At 42.2% G+C, this 21,000-nt stretch overlaps 1 protein-coding gene across 1 annotated transcript in view; it reads left to right on the top strand.

Moving 5' to 3' along the window:
• Positions 1-8,218: 8,218 nt before the first annotated feature.
• Positions 8,219-21,000, top strand: part of negr1 (neuronal growth regulator 1) — a gene marked incomplete at both ends in the record, with an annotated part of 428,395 nt that continues 415,613 nt past the window's right edge. Inside the window, one exon of the mRNA XM_084164207.1 lies at positions 8,219-8,388. Within this exon, the coding sequence (XP_084020333.1) occupies positions 8,219-8,388 (170 nt within the window). The remainder of the gene's footprint in view (positions 8,389-21,000) is intronic.

The following is a 21,000-nucleotide window of genomic DNA, read 5'->3' as shown; positions in this document are numbered from 1 at the left end:
ATTTATTCAAAATAATGTTTATGACCACAAAAAACTATAACTATAGCGACCGTGGGTTTAAAAACGTGGATATCGACTTTGCCACTTCAGCAAGTTTCTGTGGCGCAGTCGATGCCACGCAGGGCTACGGGCCAGACGAGCTCACTCTACCTGCCTGACTCATTACACTACGATCAGAGCCGGCTGCAGACAATATTCAGCTAGGGGGAACATTTTGATACTATATTTATAATTATATAAAATACAGTGGGGGAAAAAAGTATTTAGTCAGCCACCAAATGTGCAAGTTCTCCCACTTAAAAAGATGAGAGAGGCCTGTAATTTTCATCATAGGTACACGTCAACTATGACAGACAAATTGAGAGAAAAAAGTCCAGAAAATCACATTGTAGGATTTTTTATGAATTTATTTGCAAATTATGGTGGAAAATAACTATTTGGTCACCTACAAACAAGCAAGATTTCTGGCTCTCACAGACCTGTAACTTCTTCTTTAAGAGGCTCCTCTGTCCTCCACTCGTTACATGTATTAATGGCACCTGTTTGAATTTGTTATCAATATAAAAGACACCTGTCCACAACCTCAAACAGTCACACTCCAAACTCCACTATGGCCAAGACCAAAGAGCTGTCAAAGGACACCAGAAACAAAATTGTAGACCTGCACCAGGTTGGGAAGACTGAATCTGCAATAGGTAAGCAGCTTGGTTTGAAGAAATCAACTGTGGGAGCAATTATTAGGAAATGGAAGACATACAAGACCACTGATAATCTCCCTCGATCTGGGGCTCCACGCAAGATCTCACCCCGTGGGGTCAAAATGATCACAAGAACGGTGAGCAAAAATCCCAGAACCACGCGGGGGGACCTAGTGAATGACCTGCAGAGAGCTGGGACCAAAGTAACAAAGCCTACCATCAGTAACACACTACGCCGCCAGGGACTCAAATCCTGCAGTGCCAGACGTGTCCCCCTGCTTAAGCCAGTACATGTCCAAGCCCGTCTGAAGTTTGCTAGAGTGCATTTGGATGATCCAGAAGAGGATTGGGAGAATGTCATATGGTCAGATGAAACCAAAATATAACTTTTTGGTAAAAACTCAACTCGTCGTGTTTGGAGGACAAAGAATGATGAGTTGCATCCAAAGAACACCATACCTACTGTGAAGCATGGGGGTGGAAACATCATGCTTTGGGGCTGTTTTTCTGCAAAGGGACCAGGACGACTGATCCGTGTAAAGGAAAGAATGAATGGGGCCATGTATCGTGAGATTTTGAGTGAAAACCTTCTTCCATCAGCAAGGGCATTGAAGATGAAACGTGGCTGGGTCTTTCAGCATGACAATGATCCCAAACACACCGCCCGGGCAACGAAGGAGTGGCTTCGTAAGAAGCATTTCAAGGTCCTGGAGTGGCCTAGCCAGTCTCCAGATCTCAACCCCATAGAAAATCTTTGGAGGGATTGAAAGTCTGTGTTGCCCAGCGACAGCCCCAAAACATCACTGCTCTAGAGGAGATCTGCATGCAGGAATGGGCCAAAATACCAGCAACAGTGTGTGAAAACCTTGTGAAGACTTACAGAAAACGTTTGACCTTTGTCATTGCCAACAAAGGGTATATAACAAATTATTGAGAAACTTTTGTTATTGACCAAATACTTATTTTCCACCATAATTTGCAAATAAATTCATAAAAAATCCTACAATGTGATTTTCTGGATATGATGAAAATTACAGGCCTCTCTCATCTTTTTAAGTGGGAGAACTTGCACAATTGGTGGCTGACTAAATACTTTTTTCCCCCACTGTACAGTATATACAACAAATTTTCCATCAACAGGTTTCTGTGCCAATGCATCACACAACCAGTAAACAAAGCATAACGACTTCGGGCACTTCAATATCATGATTTGTGTTTTCAACACCACAATAAATAGACTATGCCAATCTCGACAAACAGAAAATACATCCCTCCCTACCTTGTAGGCTTACCCAGTATTGAAGGATTGGCTTGGCAATCTCCGAATGTCATTACACTTTTTGGTGTTTTGTGTCTTTCCATCAATTGGCAATCCACAGCTTGGATTGATTGAAAAAATATATATGTATGCAGTTAAAGTCGGAAGTTTACATACACCTTAGCCAAATAGATTTACACTCACAATTCCTGACATTTAATCCTAGTAAAAATTCCCTTTCTTAGGTCAGTTAGGATCACCACTTTATTTTAAGAATGTGAAATGTCAGAATAATAGTAGAGATAATGATTTATTTCAGCTTTCTTTCATCACATTCCCAGTGGGTCAGATTAGTATTTGGTAGCGTTGCCTTTAAATTGTTTAACTTGGGTCAAATGTTTCGGGTAGCCTTCCACAAGCTTCCCACAATAAGTTGGATGAATTTTGGCCCATTCCTCCTGACAGAGCTGGTGTAACCGAGTCAGGTTTGTAGGCCTCTTTGATCGCACACACTTTTTCAGTTCTGCCCACATATTTTTTATAGGATTGAGGTCAGGGCTTTGTGATGGCCACTCCAATACCTTGACTTTGTTGTCGTTAAGCCATTTTGCCACAACTTTGGAAGTATGCTTGGGGTCATTGTCCATTTTGAAGACCCATTTGCGACCAAGCTTTAACTTCCTGAGTGGCGCAGTGGTCTAAGGCACCGCAGTGCCACTAGAGATCCTGGTTTGAATCCAGGCTCTGTCGCAGCCGGCCGCGACCGGGAGACTCATGGGCGGCGCACAATTGGCCCAGCGTCGTCCAGGGTAGGGGAGGGAATGGCCGGCAGGGTTGTGGGTTCATTTCCCACGGGGGGCCAGTATAAAAAAAATATGTATTCACTAACTGTAAGTCGCTCTGGATAAGAGCGTCTGCTAAATGACTAAAATGTAAAATGTAAATGATGTCTTGAGATGTTGCGTCAATATATCCACATAATTTTCCTTCCTCATGATGCCATCTATTTTGTGAAGTGCACCAGTCCCTCCTGCAGCAAAGCACCCCCACAGCATGATGCTGCCACCCCCGTGATTCACGGTAGGGATGGTGTTCTTCGGCTTGCAAAGGACCCCCTTTTTCCTCCAAACATAACTATGGTCATTATGGCCAAACAGTTCTATTTTGTTTATAATAATAATAATAATATGCCATTTAGCAGACGCTTTTATCCAAAGCGACTTACAGTCACGCGTGCATACATTTTTTTTTTTGTGTATGTTTCATCAGACCAGAGGACATTTCTCCAAAAAGTACAATCTTTGTCCCTATGTGCAGTTGCAAACCGTAGTCTGGCTTTTTTATGGCGGTTTTGGAGCAGTGGCTTCTTCCTTGCTGAGCGGCCTTTGAGGTTATGTCGATATAGGACTCGTTTTACTGTGGATATAGATACTTTTGTACCTTTTTCCTCCAACATCTTCACAAGGTCATTTGCTGTTGTTCTGGGATTGATTTGCACTTTTCGCACCAAAGTACGTTCATCTCTAGGAGACAGAACGCGTCTCCTTCCTGAGCGGTATGATGGCTGCGTGGTCCCATGGTGTTTATACTTGCGTACTATTGTTTGTACAGATGAACGTGGTACTTTCAGGCATTTGGAAATTGCTCCCAAGGATGAACCAGACTTGAGGAGGTCTACAATCTTTTTTCTGAGGTCTTGGCTGATTTCTTTTGATTTTCCCATGATGTCAAGCAAAGAGGCACTGAGTTTGAAGGTAGGCCTTGAAATACATCCACAGGTACACCTCCAATTGTCTCAAATGATGTCAATTAGTCTATCAGAAGCTTCTAAAGCCATGACATCATTTTCTGGAATATTCCAAGCTGATTAAAGGCACAGTCAACTTAGTGTACAGTGAGGGAAAAAAGTATTTGATCCCCTGCTGATTTTGTACGTTTGCCCACTGACAAAGAAATGATCAGTCTATGATTTTAATGGTAGGTTAATTTGAACAGTGAGAGACAGAATAACAACAAAAAAATCCAGAAAACCGCATGTTAAAACTGTTAGAAATTGATTTGCATTTTAATGAGGGAAATAAGTATTTGACCCCCTCTCAATCAGAAAGATTTCTGGCTCCCAGGTGTCTTTTATACAGGTAACGAGATGAGATTAGGAGCACACTCTTAAAGGGAGTGCTCCTAATCTCAGCTTGTTACCTGTATAAAAGACTCCTGTCCACAGAAGCATTCAATCAATCAGATTCCAAACTCTCCGCCAAGACCAAAGAGCTCTCCAAGGATGTCAAGGACAAGATTGTAGACCTACACAAGGCTGGAATGGGCTACAAGACCATCGCCAAGCAGCTTGGTGAGAAGGTGAGAACAGTTGGTGCGATTATTCGCAAATGGAAGAAACACAAAATACCTGTCAATCTCCCTCAGCCTGGGGCTCCATGCAAGGTCTCACCTCGTGGAGTTGCAATGATCATGAGAACGGTGAGGAATCAGCCCAGAACTACACGGGAGGATCTTGTCAATGATCTCAAGGCAGCTGGGACCATAGTCACCAAGAAAACAATTGGTAACACATTACGCCGTGAAGGACTGAAATCCTGCAGCGCCCGCAAGGTCCCCCTGCTCAAGAAAGCACATATACAGGCCCGTCTGAAGTTTGCCAATGAATATCTGAATGATTCAGAGGAGAACTGGGTGAAAGTGTTGTGGTCAGATGAGACCAAAATCGAGGTCTTTGGCATCAACTCAACTCGCCATGTTTGGAGGAGGAGGAATGCTGCCTATGACCCCAAGAACACCATCCCCACCGTCAAACATGGAGGTGGAAACATTATGCTTTGGGGGTGTTTGTCTGCTAAGGGGACAGGACAACTTCACCGCATCAAAGGGACGATGGACGGGGCCATGTACCGTCAAATCTTGGGTGAGAACCTCCTTCCCTCAGCCAGGGCATTGAAAATGGGTCGTGGATGGGTATTCCAGCATGACAATGACCCAAAACACACGGCCAAGGCAACAAAGGAGTGGCTCAAGAAGTGGCACATTAAGATCCTGGAGTGGCCTAGCCAGTCTCCAGACCTTAATCCCATAGAACATCTGTGGAGGGAGCTGAAGGTTCGAGTTGCAAACGTCAGCCTCGAAACCTTAATGACTTGGAGAAGATCTGCAAAGAGGAGTGTGACAACATCCCTCCTGAGATGTGTGCAAACCTGGTGGCCAACTACAAGAAACTGACCTCTGTGATTGCCAACAAGGGTTTTGCCACCAAATACTAAGTCATGTTTTGCAGAGGGGTCAAATACTTATTTCCCTCATTAAAATGCAAATAAATTTATAACATTTTTGACATGGGTTTTTCTGGATTTTGTTGTTGTTATTCTGTCTCTCACTGTTCAAATAAACCAACCATTAAAATTATAGACTGATCATGTCTTTGTCAGTGGGCAAATGTACAACATCAGCAGGGGATCAAATACTTTTTTCCCTCACTGTACATAGTAATTGATCACTGGTCACTTTAATGTTTAGATACTATTTTACCCACTTCATATGTACAGTGCATTCGGAAAGTATTCAGATCCCTTGACTTTTTCTTAATTTTATTACATTACAGCCTTATTCTAAAAATGGATTTAAAAAATGTTTTCCCTCATCAAGCTACACACAATACCCCATAATGACAAAGCAAAAACAGATTTTTATCAATTTTTGCTCATTTATAATAAAAAAATACCAGGAAATATCAAATTTACATAAGTATTCAGACCCTTTACTCTCACCTTTGGCAGTGATTACAGCCTCGATTCTTCTTGGATAGGACACTACAAGCTTGGCACAGCTGTATTTGGGGAGTTTTTCCCATTCTTCTCTGTAGATCCTCTCAAGCTCTGCCAGGTTGGATGGGGAGCGTCGCTGCACAGCTATTTTCAGGTCCGGGCTCTGGCTGGACCACTTAAGGACATTCAGAGACTTGTCCCGAAGCCACTCCTGCGTTGTCTTGGCTATGTGCTTAGGTTTGTTGTCCTGTTGAAAGTTGAATCTTCGCCCCCAGTCTGAGGTCCTGAGCGCTCTGGAGCAGGTTTTCATTAAGGATCTCTCTGTACTTTGCTCCGTTCATCTTTCCCTCGATCCTGACTAGTCACCTAGTCCCTGCCACTGAAAAACATCCCCACAGCATGATGCTGCCACCACCATGCTTCACTGTAGGGATGGTGCCAGTTTTCCTCCAGATGTGACGCTGGGCATTCAGGCCAAAGACTTCAATCTTGGTTTCATCAGACCAGATAATCTTGTTTCTCATGGTCTGAGAGTGTTTAGGTGGCTTTTGGCACACTCCAAGCGGGCTGTCCATGTGCCTTTTACTGAGGAGTGGCTTCCGTCTGGCCACTCTACAATAAAGACCTATTGGTGGAGTGCAGCAGAGATGGTGGTCCTTCTGGAAGGTTCTCCCATCTCCACAGAGGAACTCTGGAGCTCTGTCAGAGTGACCATCGGGTTCTTGGTCACCTCCCTGACCAAGGCCCTTCTCCCCCGACTGCTCAGTTTGGCCGGGCGGACAGCTCTAGGAAGGGTCTTGGTGTTCCAAACTTCTTCCTGGGGACCTTCAATGCTGCAGACATTTTTTTGTACTCTTCCCCAGATCTGTACCTCAACACAATCCTGTCTCTGAGCTCTACGGACAATTCCTTCGACCTCATTGCTTGGTTATTGCTCTGACATGCACTGTCAACTGTGGGACCTTATATAGACAGGTGTGTGCCTTTCCAAATCATGTCCAATCAATTGAATTTACCACAGGTGGACTCCAATCAAGTTGTAGAAACATCTCAATGATGATCAATGGAAACAGGATGCACCTGAGCTCAATTTAAAGTCTAATAAGAAAGGGTCTGAATACTTATAAGGTATTTCTGTTTTTTAATACATTCGAAAACTAGACTGTGCAAAGCTGTCATCAAGGCAAAATGTGGCTATTTGAAGAATCTCAAAAATATAATATATTTTGATTTGACACTTACTACATGATTTCATATGTGATATTTCATAGTTTTGACGTGTTATTTCATAGTTTTGACTTCTTCACTATTATTCTACAATGTAAAACTAGTAAAAATAAAGAAAAACCCTTGAATGAGTAGGTGTATATATACACTACCAGTCAAAAGTTTGGACACACCTACTCATTCAAGGATTTTTCTTTACTTTGTACTAGTTTTTACATATACACACACACACATACACATATATATATATATATATATATATATATATATACTACATATGCTATCCCCAGAGAGATAGAGATTTGCCGGTGGCATGCTATGACAACGACATGCATTTCTTTATGTCAGATGGCTACTGCGTCTGCTATACAGATATAGAACAAATTCTTAATATTAGCCACACCATAACAAAACTTCACAAACGTTTCTAATCTTTATTAGGGTAATACCAAAAGTAAGTCAAGCCATTCTTTATAGGGTAAATTCGAGCAGAAGAACGAATGTAAACCAGGGAAAAAACGCACTACCCTCCCATGTACCACCCAAAGAAATACACAACCCTCCCCAAAGCCAAAAATAAAAGTTTGACAACCCTCCCCTATTTTGGACCACACCTCCCCCCAGTAAATGTCGATATGTCTCTTAGGATGATTCTCCAATCAATCTTTATTTGCTATTGGGTAGTGTTGCTGTACTATAGCACCTTTACTAGGTTGTCTCTAGTTACCACAGCCACAAAGTCATCATTATGGGTAAACCCCGCCTATAAATAGCTACCATTTCTCTTGTTAAAATCTGATTTTAAACGAAACTCTAACCTTAACCCCAGCTTTAACCACACTACTAACATTATGCCTAACCTTAAATTAAGACCAAAAAGCATATTTGTTTTCATTATTTGTTTTGATATTCTGACTTTCTGGCTGTGGTAACTAGTGACAACCCTTTAACTGCTCCATCACGAACCACTGGGAACAGGTTGCCTGGGAAACGGCCGCATGGCAACAGGATCAGAGCCTGGGAGTTGTCTGCTGCTAGGTCTGCTCCCATTTTATCGCATTTCTTCACTAGATGGTGTGCAAGCCACTGGAGAGTAGGCTGTACTTGCTCGCGCACAGTAGGCTACGGCTTGAACAAAACAAACCTGGAAAACTACATTATACGACGCGCCATTTCGTAAGGCTTTTGAGGAGGAAAGTGTGGGAATAAAAGCTTTGCTTTAAGGTTTTCATGCGACTTGGATAATATACAATCCAGCTGTGATGGACATAATGATTGCGGTGCAGGATGTGTGTGTCTCCAGTCAATGGTTTACCGCTATAATTCTCAGTCTGTGCTGCTTTTTGCCTTCCTGCTTACCCGCTGGACAAACTGTGGACTATGCCTCGATTGAAAGTGTGGTCACCCGACAAGGCGATACGGCTCTCCTGAGGTAGGAAAACAAGCAAAGCAGCTTCAATTTCCCTCTGTCTCTGCATTCACGGACGACAGAGTTTCAATAGCTAACCAAAGATTGCTGTGACACCAAACAATAAACATAGCATATCATTTGATACATTTCTGCGTTGCATTCAATGTTAGCAATTCTAAACTGGGTCACTTCACGCGCTACAAAAACAATCCATTCTTAGCCCGTGTGTTTTTTCATAGAATTAGGAATTCGAATTACTATAATGGCTAGAATGGTTATAAACCTTCCTATGATGGAATCAGCCATTTTGGTCAGGGAGTTGGTCAACCATTGTTTGCCAGTGCTGTTATAAGATATTGTGTAAAATAATGAATTTGAATAATTGATCTGCGCTGTATGCAGGGCCATGCACAGACCTTTCAGGGGGCAGGTTCCCAAAACTAAAAAAGGGCACTCCCCCTTGAAAAAAAAATCGGCTTTCATAATTAATATCTTGAAATTCATAACATATTTGTAAATGTTTTAGCATAGGCCTATTTATTTCTGCAACAACACACTCATCACAAGTTGTAAGTAAGCTAGTTACAGTGCCTCCTAAAGACATGATTGACATCATAAAAGAGGGTAGGCTATTGATCATTGATCAAATCAAATTTAATTGGTCACATACACATATTTTGCAGATGTTATCGCAGGTGCAGCGAAAGTACACCATTTAAAAAAAAGAAATAAAGAAATATCAGAACGAGCAATGTCAGAGACCGAAATATATATATATATATATATATATATATATATACACACACACACACTACCGTTCAAAAGTTTGGGGTCACTTAGAAATGTCCTTGTTTTCGAAAGAAAAGCAATTTTTTTGTCCATTAAAATAACATCAAATTGATCAGACAATGTAGACATTGTTAATGTTGTAAATGGCTATTGTAGCTGGAAACGGCTGATTTTTAATGGAATATCTACATAGGCGTACAGAGGCCCATTATCAGCAACCATCAGTCCTGTGTTCCAATGGCACGTTGTGTTTGCTAATCCAGGTTTATCATTTTAAAAGGCTAATTGATCATTAGAAAACCCTTTTGCAATTATCTTAGCACAGCTGAAAACTGTTGTTCTGATTAAAGAAGCAATAAAACTGGCCTTCTTGAGACTAGTTGAGTATCTGGAGCATCAGCAATTGTGTGTTCGATTACAGGCTCAAAATGGCAAGAAACAAATAACTTTCTTCTGAAATGAAGGCTTGTTCTGAGAAATGAAGGCTATTCCATGCGAGAAATTGCCAAGAAACTGAAGATCTCGTACAATGCTGTGTACTACTCCCTTCACATAACAGTGCAAACTGGCTCTAACCAGAATAGAAAGAGGAGTGGGAGGCCCCGGTGCACAACTGAGCAAGGGGACAAATACATTAGTGTCTAGTTTGAGAAACAGATGCCTCACAGGTCCTCAACTGGCAGCTTCATTAAATAGTACCCGCAAAACACCAGTCTCAACGTCAACAGTGAAGAGGCGACTCCGGGATGCTGACCTTCTAGGCAGAGTTGCAAAGAAAAATACATATCTCAGACTGGCCAATAAAAAGAAAAGATTAAGATGGGCAGTCTTTGAAATGGCTTTTTCTTTGCAACTCTGCCTAGAAGAATAGACTGACAAGTTTCACTTGGGAGCCAGGCCCACCCACTGGGGAGCCAGGCCCAGCCAATCAGAATGAGTTTTTCCCCACAAAAGGGCTTTGTTACAAAGAAATACTCCTCAGTTTCATCAGCTGTCCGGATGGCTGGTCTCAGACGATCCCGCAGATGAAGAAGCCAGATGTGGATGTCTTGGGCTGACGTGGTTACACGTGGTCTGCGGTTGTGAGGCCGGTTGGACGTACTGCCAAATATTCTCTTATGGTAGAGAAATGAACATTCAATTATCTGGCAACAGCTCTGGTGGACATTCCTGCAGTCAGCATGCCAACTGCACACTCTCTCAATACTTGTGACATCTGTGGCATTATGTTTTGTGACAAAACTGCACATTTTAGAGTGGCCTTTTATTGCCCCATCACAAGGTGCACCTGTGTAATGATCGTGCTGTTTAATCAGCTTCTTGATATGCCACACCTGTCAGGTGGATGGATTATCTTGGCAAAGGAGAAATGCTCACTAACAGGGATGTAAACAAATGTGTGCATAACATTTGAGAGAAATACGCTTTTTGTGCATATGGAAAATGTAGGGGATATTTTATTTCAGCTGATGAAACATGGGACCAAAGCTTTACATGTTGCGTTTATATTTTTGCTCAGTATAATTCACCAGGCAGGCCAAAACTCAATCGAACAGCTCTTACACTGAAAGTGCATTATCATAATTTTCACAATTCCCCAGTATTATTCCAAACACAAGAAAATCAAATGTTTGACTATACTGGGCCTTTAAAGAGAAGGACTTTTCATTTAAGTGATAACTTATGCATTTTGTTGTGCATTTATGTATTGAATTAAAAAAGCTGAATTGCCTCTGGTTGTCTGCCTTGGCCTGTGGACAGCAGTGATGAGATATTGTTAGTTATTTTGTGATTTAATACATTCATCACAAAATTACCTTAGCAACAGCAATGATGGAGTGCACAATTTTTGCCCTATTCTCTGCATGCCCGACGGCTGCCATGTCAAACTGACTTACACCTCAGAGTCTAATTCCCTGGTGTCAATCTGGGTTGCTTGTGATCAGTGGCAGAAGCTGTGCTTGAATCCCAATGTTTCATTGGGCTAGAGATTATCCCTGTGGTATGAATCAGCTCAACAAACAAGTTTACCACTCCACAACCGGGTCATTGACTCTCATTGCAGCTCTGACAGACTGGAAATCGTGGAAATGGATATGGGGACCATTTTGAAGGTCCTTTGCGTTTAAAAAATAAAACAAATGAAGAGGTAATTTCACAATACCAATTATAGGCAAAAAAGCCTATATTTCTGTTTTGAAATTCAATGCAGTTTTCTGTGTGTATGCAGTCAGTGTGGAGTTATCATTTCACTCTGTTCAACTCTGTTAAACTAATGGATATTGGAAAGCTCTTAAGCTGCTCTACTTGCCTCTCTGCCTTGCATCTAATTGCAGTTTATCGTTATCACCAGGATGACTGGTTGTGTTGATATTTGCACTGCGATAAGGGGTTTTCAGAAAACGGGCTGTTTTTCAAAATCCGAATGAAGCTCGGATTTGACTTTTCCAGTACAGTGGGGCCTTTGTTTTCGAGAAGGTTTCAAACCTAACCATGTAGCTAGAGTGCAACCATAAAACAATGTCTGAGGTTGGAGCCCTCTTTTTCCAGACCCTAGACTATTATAAGGCAATTTCTGCCATTCTCCCTAAGCTGATTGTAAAGAGAAAATGGTGAGCATTCTCAAATGGTGACAAACCCAGAAGCATGCAATTAGTCACTGCCTCTGGATTATGGAATAGCTCCCAAGAGGAACGTCCACTCTGTCATGTGTTCATTATTTCTCCCTCCTCTTCAATTCTTAATGCTGCATTACTGTGGCCTTCTGTGTTCCCCCTGCCTCCCTGATTTATGTTCGACAATGGGTCCATATCAATTAAATGACTAGGGCTCTTAGAACAAAAGGAATGGTCCGCATGTGCATCATCTTCCTTTTAAAGGCCCAGTGCAGTAAAAAAAACTTTCCTAGGTTTTATATATATTTCCACACTATGAGGTTGGAATAATACTGTATAATTGTGAAAATTATGATAATGCCCTTTTAGTGTAAGAGCTATTTGAAAAGACCCCCTGAAATGTCAGCCTGTTTTGGTGGGATGGAGTTTTGGCCTACCTGGTGACATCACCAGGTGGTAAATGTAGTTAATAGACCAATAAGAAAGCGTTCCAAACCTCTCTGCCAATAACAGATAGTTTTCAGTTTTCCCCTTCCCAGACAGTCCTAGCAAAATTCTTGCTTGAGAAATGTCTCTTTGCTAAGAAGCTATTTTTGTTTCTTTTTGACCATTTTATTTGAAAACAAGGTACTTATTTGTTACCCAGATTATTTGATATTGAGATTAAATCGTCTGCATTGGACCTTTAATATTTTTTAATGACCTAAAAGCTTTGCCATTTTCCTAATGGGGTCGTTTTCCATCATTAACAAAGGGCCTTGTATTCTGAATGAGTTATGCTTGGTTTGATGACTGCATAGTTTCATGTATCTGGTGCATTTTGCATACAAAGGGGTTTCTGAGCCAGTGATTCCTCACGAAACCTAGTGATTCCTCACGAAACTCAGACAAAAAAAGACCATCATTTTGGGGATTTTTACTAGAATAGAATAGTCATTTGGAGGAACGATTGTTGAGATTTATTTGGCTTTTGTATCTAAAAGCATAATTGAGAAATAATTAATCAAAGTTGGTATATTTATAACATTTTGGCCTTACCCAGGCATCCTTTAAGACTCCATCATGTTTTATCTGTACATGCTACAAGGAAAACATTGGTGTCATATGAAGCTTTACCACTTGCTCTGTAATATGAGTAGAATTTTGATTTCAATAAAACATTGTTTTACATTAATTTATTAATATTGAAGAATATACACTTGAATATTGCATATATACAATTTTGGATTTGGCAAATTGTTCAATATATTGTTCAACATAATGTACTCTAAGGGCATATCAAAGTTCCTGAGTGGGATCTCGGCTAGTTTTAAGTTATGGCCCATTTTATAAAGAGAAATTGGCATAGGAGGCAATGTAACCAATCACAGCCCCCCTTTTACTTGTACTTGTGGTCCTCTGTAGCTCAGCTGGTAGAGCACGGCGCTTGTAACGCCAAGGTAGTGGGTTCGATCCCCGGGACCACCCATACACAAAAATGTATGCACGCATGACTGTAAGTCGCTTTGGATAAAAGCGTCTGCTAAATGGCATATTATTATTATTTATTATTACTTTGCACATCCTGCAAATCACCATCAGAGGGTGATACATTTGAATAAATTGTTACATTCACTCTGTTGGTAATGCTTACAAATTGGATAATAACTCTAAAAGTAGCAGAGATCCCACTCTGGGACTTTGATATGCACGTAGAGTATATTATGTTCAACAATATATTAGCAAATTTGCCAAATCAAAAAAAGAAAACGTTCAATATTCATGTTTATATGTATAAGAATATAAGAATAATATAATAATAATAGTATTCATAAGTTAATGTAAACAAATGTTTTTATTGAAATCAAAATACTACTCATATTACAGAGCAAGCAGTAAAGCTTCATAAGACACCAATGTTTTCTTTGTAGCACCTACAGATGAGAAACTATGGAGTCTTAAAGGAGGCCTGGGTAAGGCCAAAATGTCATACATATGCCAACTTTGATACATTATTTCTCAATTATGCATTTAGATACAAATGTCAAATATATGTCAACAATCCTTCCTCCAAAGGACTATTCTATGGATTACTTTTAATGAAAATCCCCCAAATCATGTTTGTTTGTTGTGAGGAATCACTCAGCTGCCATGGAGCGCACACCATCAATGGGAGCATCACATCCATGCACCCCATCTTCTCTATTATTTACTGGTGTGATGCCATTGAGATTCAGACGGATGAGACTTGAATCTTCACATTAAATGTTCTGCATGGCTAAGTAGACTATAGCATGGGACAGCAGGGATACAGTTCTCTTGAAGGAAAAACAGGTAAGATATCATTAGAAATCCATTCCACCCAGATAAAGCGATATAGGCCTAAACAAATGTAAACTGAGCTAAGCTGTAGCCTGCTGCATAGGTAGGCTTAACCTATATCTTGAAAATACGTTTGTAAGACATTATGACGTGATGAATATGGTATTGACATGGTACATTATAGATGATAGAACCTGTAAAATATTAGCCTACATTATACAGTCTAATAGAGTCAAAAGGGGGGCGTACCGTAAGTAGGCTATTCAGTGCAGGCATATAATAAATCAGAGGTTCAATTGGGGGGGTTGTTCCACCACCATTCGAAGGGGGATTTTGTGGCAGTTGAATATAAAACACTTTTTTCCCTTAAGAAAACCATCCTCCATTGTGATTGGTTAGGCCGAGTTGTTCATGTTGAGCTTTCTCCTGAGGACTAGGCCAACATAGTATCAGCTTGATGATAAGTCGTGTTTTGTAAAATAGAATATAATGAGTGAATTTAACTTGCTGAAAGATACTGAAATGAAACAAAGCATCACTTCCTTGTCTTACAAACTTGGCATAGCGATAATGGTGTGAACATCTGGACGTTGGTATTGTAACAGTAAGACATGGGCCACAAAATGATAGCAAGAGTTTATCTATCTATCCACACTGAGGATAAGATAAAGATCCAAGTTTATTTTTGTTATTTAGTTTGACAGTTGGCCCTTGGCTGTAAAATAAAGGCTGCACAGAGGCCTTATTCCCTGTAATGATGCAAAATTGACCTGTCACTACTTTCGAAGTCTGATATGTAACATCATTGCCTTGTGTCAATTTAGCGTTTGATGAAAACCTTTTTCGCTCTGTACAATTATTAGGGATGTAACAATTCACCGATACGGTCCCCGATTAAAATATTTAAGATATGACTGCGTCAGTTCATGGATCCCAAACTGATTCAAATATATCATGCATCATTTAGAAAATAGATTCAGCCTCCCGAGTGACGCAGTGGTCTAAGGCACTGCATCTCAGTGCTTGAGGGGTCACTACAGACCCGGGTTCAATCCCAGGCTGTTTCACTACCGGCCGTGACCGGGAGTCCCATAGGGTGGCGTACAATTTGCCCAGCGTCGTCTGGGTTAGGGGAGGGTTTGGCCAGCGGGGGCTATACTTGGCTCATCGCGCTCTAGCGATTCCTGGTGGTGGGCCAGGCGTTTGCAGGCTGACTTCAGTTGAACAGTGTTTCCTCCGACACATTGGTGCAGCTGGCTTCCGGGTTAAGCAGGCGGGTGTTAAGAAGCGCAGTTTGGTGGAGCATGTTGCACATCTGCTAGGCACCTTCAGCATTTGTTATGATGAGTTTCTCGGGTATCAAGTAATTGAGAATGTAAGAATATACTTAGACACTTTTAATGGGGAGTTCATTTAATATTTAATAGGTACCATGGTTCGTTATGACAGAAGGACATAGCCCTGCCTCTTGCTATTCCGAACTACTGAACAAAGAAGATATATCAGCTTATATACACTCTGATACACGTTTCTTCAACACATCTGGTACCCATCAGTGGGCACTCCCTTCTTTGATGTTATTACCCTTTACCCCAAGTCAGTATATCCTGTCCATCAATCATTCTAAAATCAACATCAGTAATCTCCTTTGACATGATGGAATATGCAGACTCTGTGGCACCAAGTCACTTATCTACTAACTCTAACCTGATTTCCCATAACACTATGAAAACAACATCATAACAGCATTCAAATGCTAAAATGGCTTGCACAATATTAGCCTTTATTAGTTAAGTGACAACCTATGTAATTTGCTAGGTTATTGTTATCTTTGAACTGTTGAAAATTGTGTTTTACCATAATAAATGTAAGCTACCGGAGGCTATACCTGCTGAACAGGGTTTACAATAGATTTTATTTTGATTGTTCAGGTTCACCATCAGCAATAGTTTTGGTAGTTTTGCTTTAAACAATCAGTGTATATGGTCATTTTTAGATATACAGAGTAAAGTTGATAATTTCATAACGAGGAATATCTTTTGGCGCACTGCAAAGCGGAAGGAGAAAATAAGCTCACTGAGATGGGGGTGAAATCCAAAGTTGTGCTATATATTCATTGGCTATGTCATAGCTAATTTGCAAACAATAAATATTGATACACTACTAGCTCAAACACGTAATCTGCAAAAATGACAAGTTAATTAGTGGGTGATTGTGATTTCAGAACCAAAGTGGGTGGACAAAAAACATAGGCTACATTGCCCATTGGCTCAGATCAGGTGCCTGCATAGTACACACCATAGACATACATCATTTACACCCACACAGTACATAACAGTGTTGGGAGTAGTGCACTACATGTAGTTGAACTAGTATTTTACCTACATTTTGCAGTACCTTGGTGGTAGTTAAACTAAATTCAAAGCTTGGTTGTGTTTTCAATAGTTAATAACTTTTTTTGTCATGTAGCGGTGTAGCTAACTACTGGAACTACACACTACTTTGTTTGCAAAAATAAAATACAATATTGGTGAAGTATGCAATAGATTTCTTTCTTTTTCAGCATCAGACCTGCCTTATTCTCACTTGAAAGATAATTTTTGTGTTTACTAGGCTAAGTTACACATTCTGTTAACATCTGAATCCAGAGTGATCTGTTCAGCTCAGACAGATCAAGCTCAAAGAGGCCCAGTTCATGCGCTCCATCAGCAGCAGATTTAATTTAGAATGGAAAATCAATGTGTTTACGCAACAAATGTTAGTGCATTAAATCATGTCGCATCGAACCGAATCGCATCGATTCGTTCTCTAATCAAACCAAATCACACCGAATCGTTTCAAATTAAATGTATTGTTCCTATATTGTATCGTACAGTGGGGGAAAAAAGTATTTAGTCAGCCACCAATTGTGCAAGTTCTCCCACTTAGAAAGATGAGAGAGGCCTGTAATTTTCATCGTAGGTACACGTCAACTATGACAGACAAATTGAGAAAAAAAAAATCAGAAAATCACATTGTAGGATATTTTATGAATTTATTTGCAAATTATGGTGGAAAATAAGTATTTGGTCACCTACAAACAAGCAAGGTTTCTGGCTCTCACAGACCTGTAACTTCTTCTTTAAGAGGCTCCTCTGTCCTCCACTCGTTACCTGTATTAATGGCACCTGTTTGAAGTTGTTATCAGTATAAAAGACACCTGTCCACAACCTCAAACAGTCACACTCCAAACTCCACTATGGCCAAGACCACAGAGCTGTCAAAGGACACCAGAAACAAAATTGTAGACCTGCACCAGACTGGGAAGACTGGATCTGCAATAGGTAAGCAGCTTGGTTTGAAGAAATCAACTGTGGGAGCAATTATTAGGAAATGGAAGACATACAAGACCACTGATAATCTCCCTCGATCTGGGGCTCCACGCAAGATCTCACCCCGTGGGGTCAAAATGATCACAAGAACGGTGAGCAAAAATCCCAGAACCACACGGGGGGACCTAGTGAATGACCTGCAGAGAGCTGGGACCAAAGTAACAAAGCCTACCATCAGTAACACACTACGCCGCCAGGGACTCAAATCCTGCAGTGCCAGACGTGTCCCCCTGCTTAAGCCAGTACATGTCCAGGCCCGTCTGAAGTTTGCTAGAGTGCATTTGGATGATCCAGAAGAGGATTGGGAGAATGTCATATGGTCAGATGAAACCAAAATATAACTTTTTGGTAAAGACTCAACTCGTCGTGTTTGGAGGACAAAGAATGCTGAGTTGCATCCAATGAACACCATACCTACTGTGAAGCATGGGGGTGGAAACATCATGCTTTGGGGCTCTTTTTCTGCAAAGGGACCAGGACGACTGATCCGTGTAAAGGAAAGAATGAATGGGGCCATGTATCGTGAGATTTTGAGTGAAAACCTCCTTCCATCAGCAAGGGCATTGAAGATGAAACGTGGCTGGGTCTTTCAGCATGACAATGATCCCAAACACACCGCCCGGGCAACGAAGGAGTGGCTTCGTAAGAAGCATTTCAAGGTCCTGGAGTGGCCTAGCCAGTCTCCAGATCTCAACCCCATAGAAAATCTTTGTAGGGAGTTGAAAGTCCGTGTTGCCCAGCGACAGCCCCAAAACATCACTGCTCTAGAGATCTGCATGGAGGAATGGGCCAAAATACCAGCAACAGTGTGTGAAAACCTTGTGAAGACTTACAGAAAACGTTTGACCTGTGTCATTGCCAACAAAGGGTATAAAACAAAGTATTGAGAAACTTTTGTTATTGACCAAATACTTATTTTCCACCATAATTTGCAAATAAATTCATAGAAAATCCTACAATGTGATTTTCTGGAAAAAAAATTCTCATTTTGTCTGTCATAGTTGACGTGTACCTATGATGAAAATTACAGGCCTCTCATCTTTTTAAGTGGGAGAACTTGCACAATTGGTGGCTGACTAAATACTTTTTTCCCCCCACTGTATATCACAGCACTGTTTTCCAGGCAAGTCCTATACCGGTCTCTACAGAGGTTTGTCAGTGACAAAAAAGGTTCTGATGTATCATTTTTATGAAATCTGTTATTATTGTGGCTCTTGGAAAGATCTTGGCATTTGCCAATAGAGCTTATGCGAGGGCAGGCATCCAGCGTGAATGCCTGTGTGCCCAACACAGATGCGAAAGGTAGGCCTAAGCGAAGAACAAATTAATATTCTAGCTATGTAGCCTCTTCAGTTTGCAACTTCTTAATCAGTACAAATATATTCAGCTGCACATAGGGCATTTTATCCTCATTTACCTATACAGCACACACATAACCAGATAGGCTACATCAAATAAACTGAGACTCCCTCAGATGCCTGTGTGGCTTTCCTATGGAATAACCTGTGTTTAGGCTAGGTCTGGGAGGAAATCATGCTCTGTGGTCTGAACATGTCTGCCACATGTATCTGTATCGTCAGACGTACATGGGGAGGCAGAGGCGTCATGCCCATAGGGTGCACAAGGGCAGATGCTCCCGCATATTTGTTTTATGTAATACAAAAAAATATACGTTTAATTATTATATGTTTACACTGAACAAAAATGTAAACGCTACATGCAACAATTTTAAAGATTCTACTGAGTTACTGTTGAAATAAGGAAATCAGTCAATTGAAATGAATTCATTAGGCCCTAATCTATGGATTTCAGAAAACCAGTCATTATCTGGTGTGACCACAATTTGTTTCATGCAGCACGACACATCTCTGTCAGGAGTGGAGTGTAGTGGGATGTGGAATCACACGCAGGACACAGAGATATAAATCCAAAGGTCTTTTAGTGAAGTCCGTAGTACACGCCAAACACGGCAACAGGCCACAGGCGAAATCAAACGCACACTAAACTGTACAAAGTAAGTGTGCACAACGAGCAGAGAAATAAGAGAGAACAAAAATCCAGAGGACCAAACAACCACACGACAGTAGAACAATTACACACAACACCTGACCTAACACAAGGAACTAAATAGGGTGCCTAATGAGACTAAACACTAAACAGGTGTGACAAACAGACAAAACCAATCAAACATGAAACATCGAACGGTGGCAGCTAGTACTCCGGAGACGACGACCGCCGAAGCCTGCCCGAACAAGGAGGAGGGGCCGCCTCGGGCCGAAACCGTGACAGTACCCCCCCCTTGACGCGCGGCTCCAGCCGTGCGCCGCCCCCGGCCTCGGGGACGACCAGGAGGACGCGGAGCAGGGCGCGTAGGATGACCACGATGGAATTCGGTCAGAAGGGACGGGTCCAGGATGTCCCTCCTCGGCACCCAGCACCGCTCCTCCGGGCCGTACCCCTCCCACTCCACGAGATATTGGAGACCCCCCATCCGGCGTCTCGAATCTAGGATGGCCCGAACAGTGTACGCCGGAGCCCCCTCGATGTCCAACGGGGGCGGAGGAGTCTCCTCTATCTCAAAGTCCTGGAGTGGACCAGCTACCACCGGCCTGAGGAGAGACACATGGAACGAGGGGTTAATATTTTTGTAATCAATGGGCAGTTGTAACCTGTAACACACCTCGTTCAATCTCCTCAGGACTTTAAAAGGCCCCACAAACCGCCGACCCAGCTTCCGGCAGGGCAGGCGGAGGGGCAGGTTTCTGGTTGAGAGCCAGACTCGATCTCCAGGTGCGTACACTGGCCCCTCACTGCGGTGGAGGTCGGCGCTCGTCTTCTGTCGACGGATGGCTCGCTGCAGATGGACGTGTGCAGCGTTCCACGTCTCCTCCGAGCGCCGCACCCACTCATCCACAGCAGGGGCCTCGATCTGGCTCTCATGCCAAGGTGCCAGAACCGGCTGGTACCCTAACACACACTGGAAAGGGGTTAGTTTAGTGGAGGAGTGGCGGAGAGAGTTCTGTGCCATCTCGGCCCAGGGCACATATCTCTCCCACTCCTCCGGCCGGCCCTGACAATATGACCTCAGAAACCTACCCACATCCTGGTTGACACGTTCGACCTGCCCATTACTCTCCGGGTGGTAACCCGAGGTAAGGCTCACCGAAACCCCCAACCGTTCCATAAACGCTCTCCAGACTCTGGAGGTAAACTGGGGGCCTCGATCAGACACTATATCCTCGGGTACCGCGTAATGCCGGAAGACGTGAGTAAATAGAGCCTCAGCGGTCTGTAGGGCAGTAGGAAGACCCGGCATGGGAAGGAGACGACAGGCCTTCGAGAACCGATCCACAACGACCAGGATGGTGGTATTCCCCTGTGAGGAGGGAAGGTCGGTAACAAAATCCACCGAGAGGTGAGACCAGGGTCGTTGTGGAACGGGCAGGGGTTGTAATTTACCCCTGGGCAAGTGTCTGGGCGCCTTACACTGGGCACACACTGAGCAGGAGGAGACATAAATCCTCACATCCCTGGCTAACGTTGGCCACCAGTACTTT

This window comes from Coregonus lavaretus (assembly GCF_964263955.1).
Source record: "Coregonus lavaretus genome assembly, chromosome: 6".
Taxonomy (NCBI): Eukaryota; Metazoa; Chordata; class Actinopteri; order Salmoniformes; family Salmonidae; genus Coregonus; species Coregonus lavaretus.
This window is presented reverse-complemented; position numbering and strand designations above follow the sequence as displayed.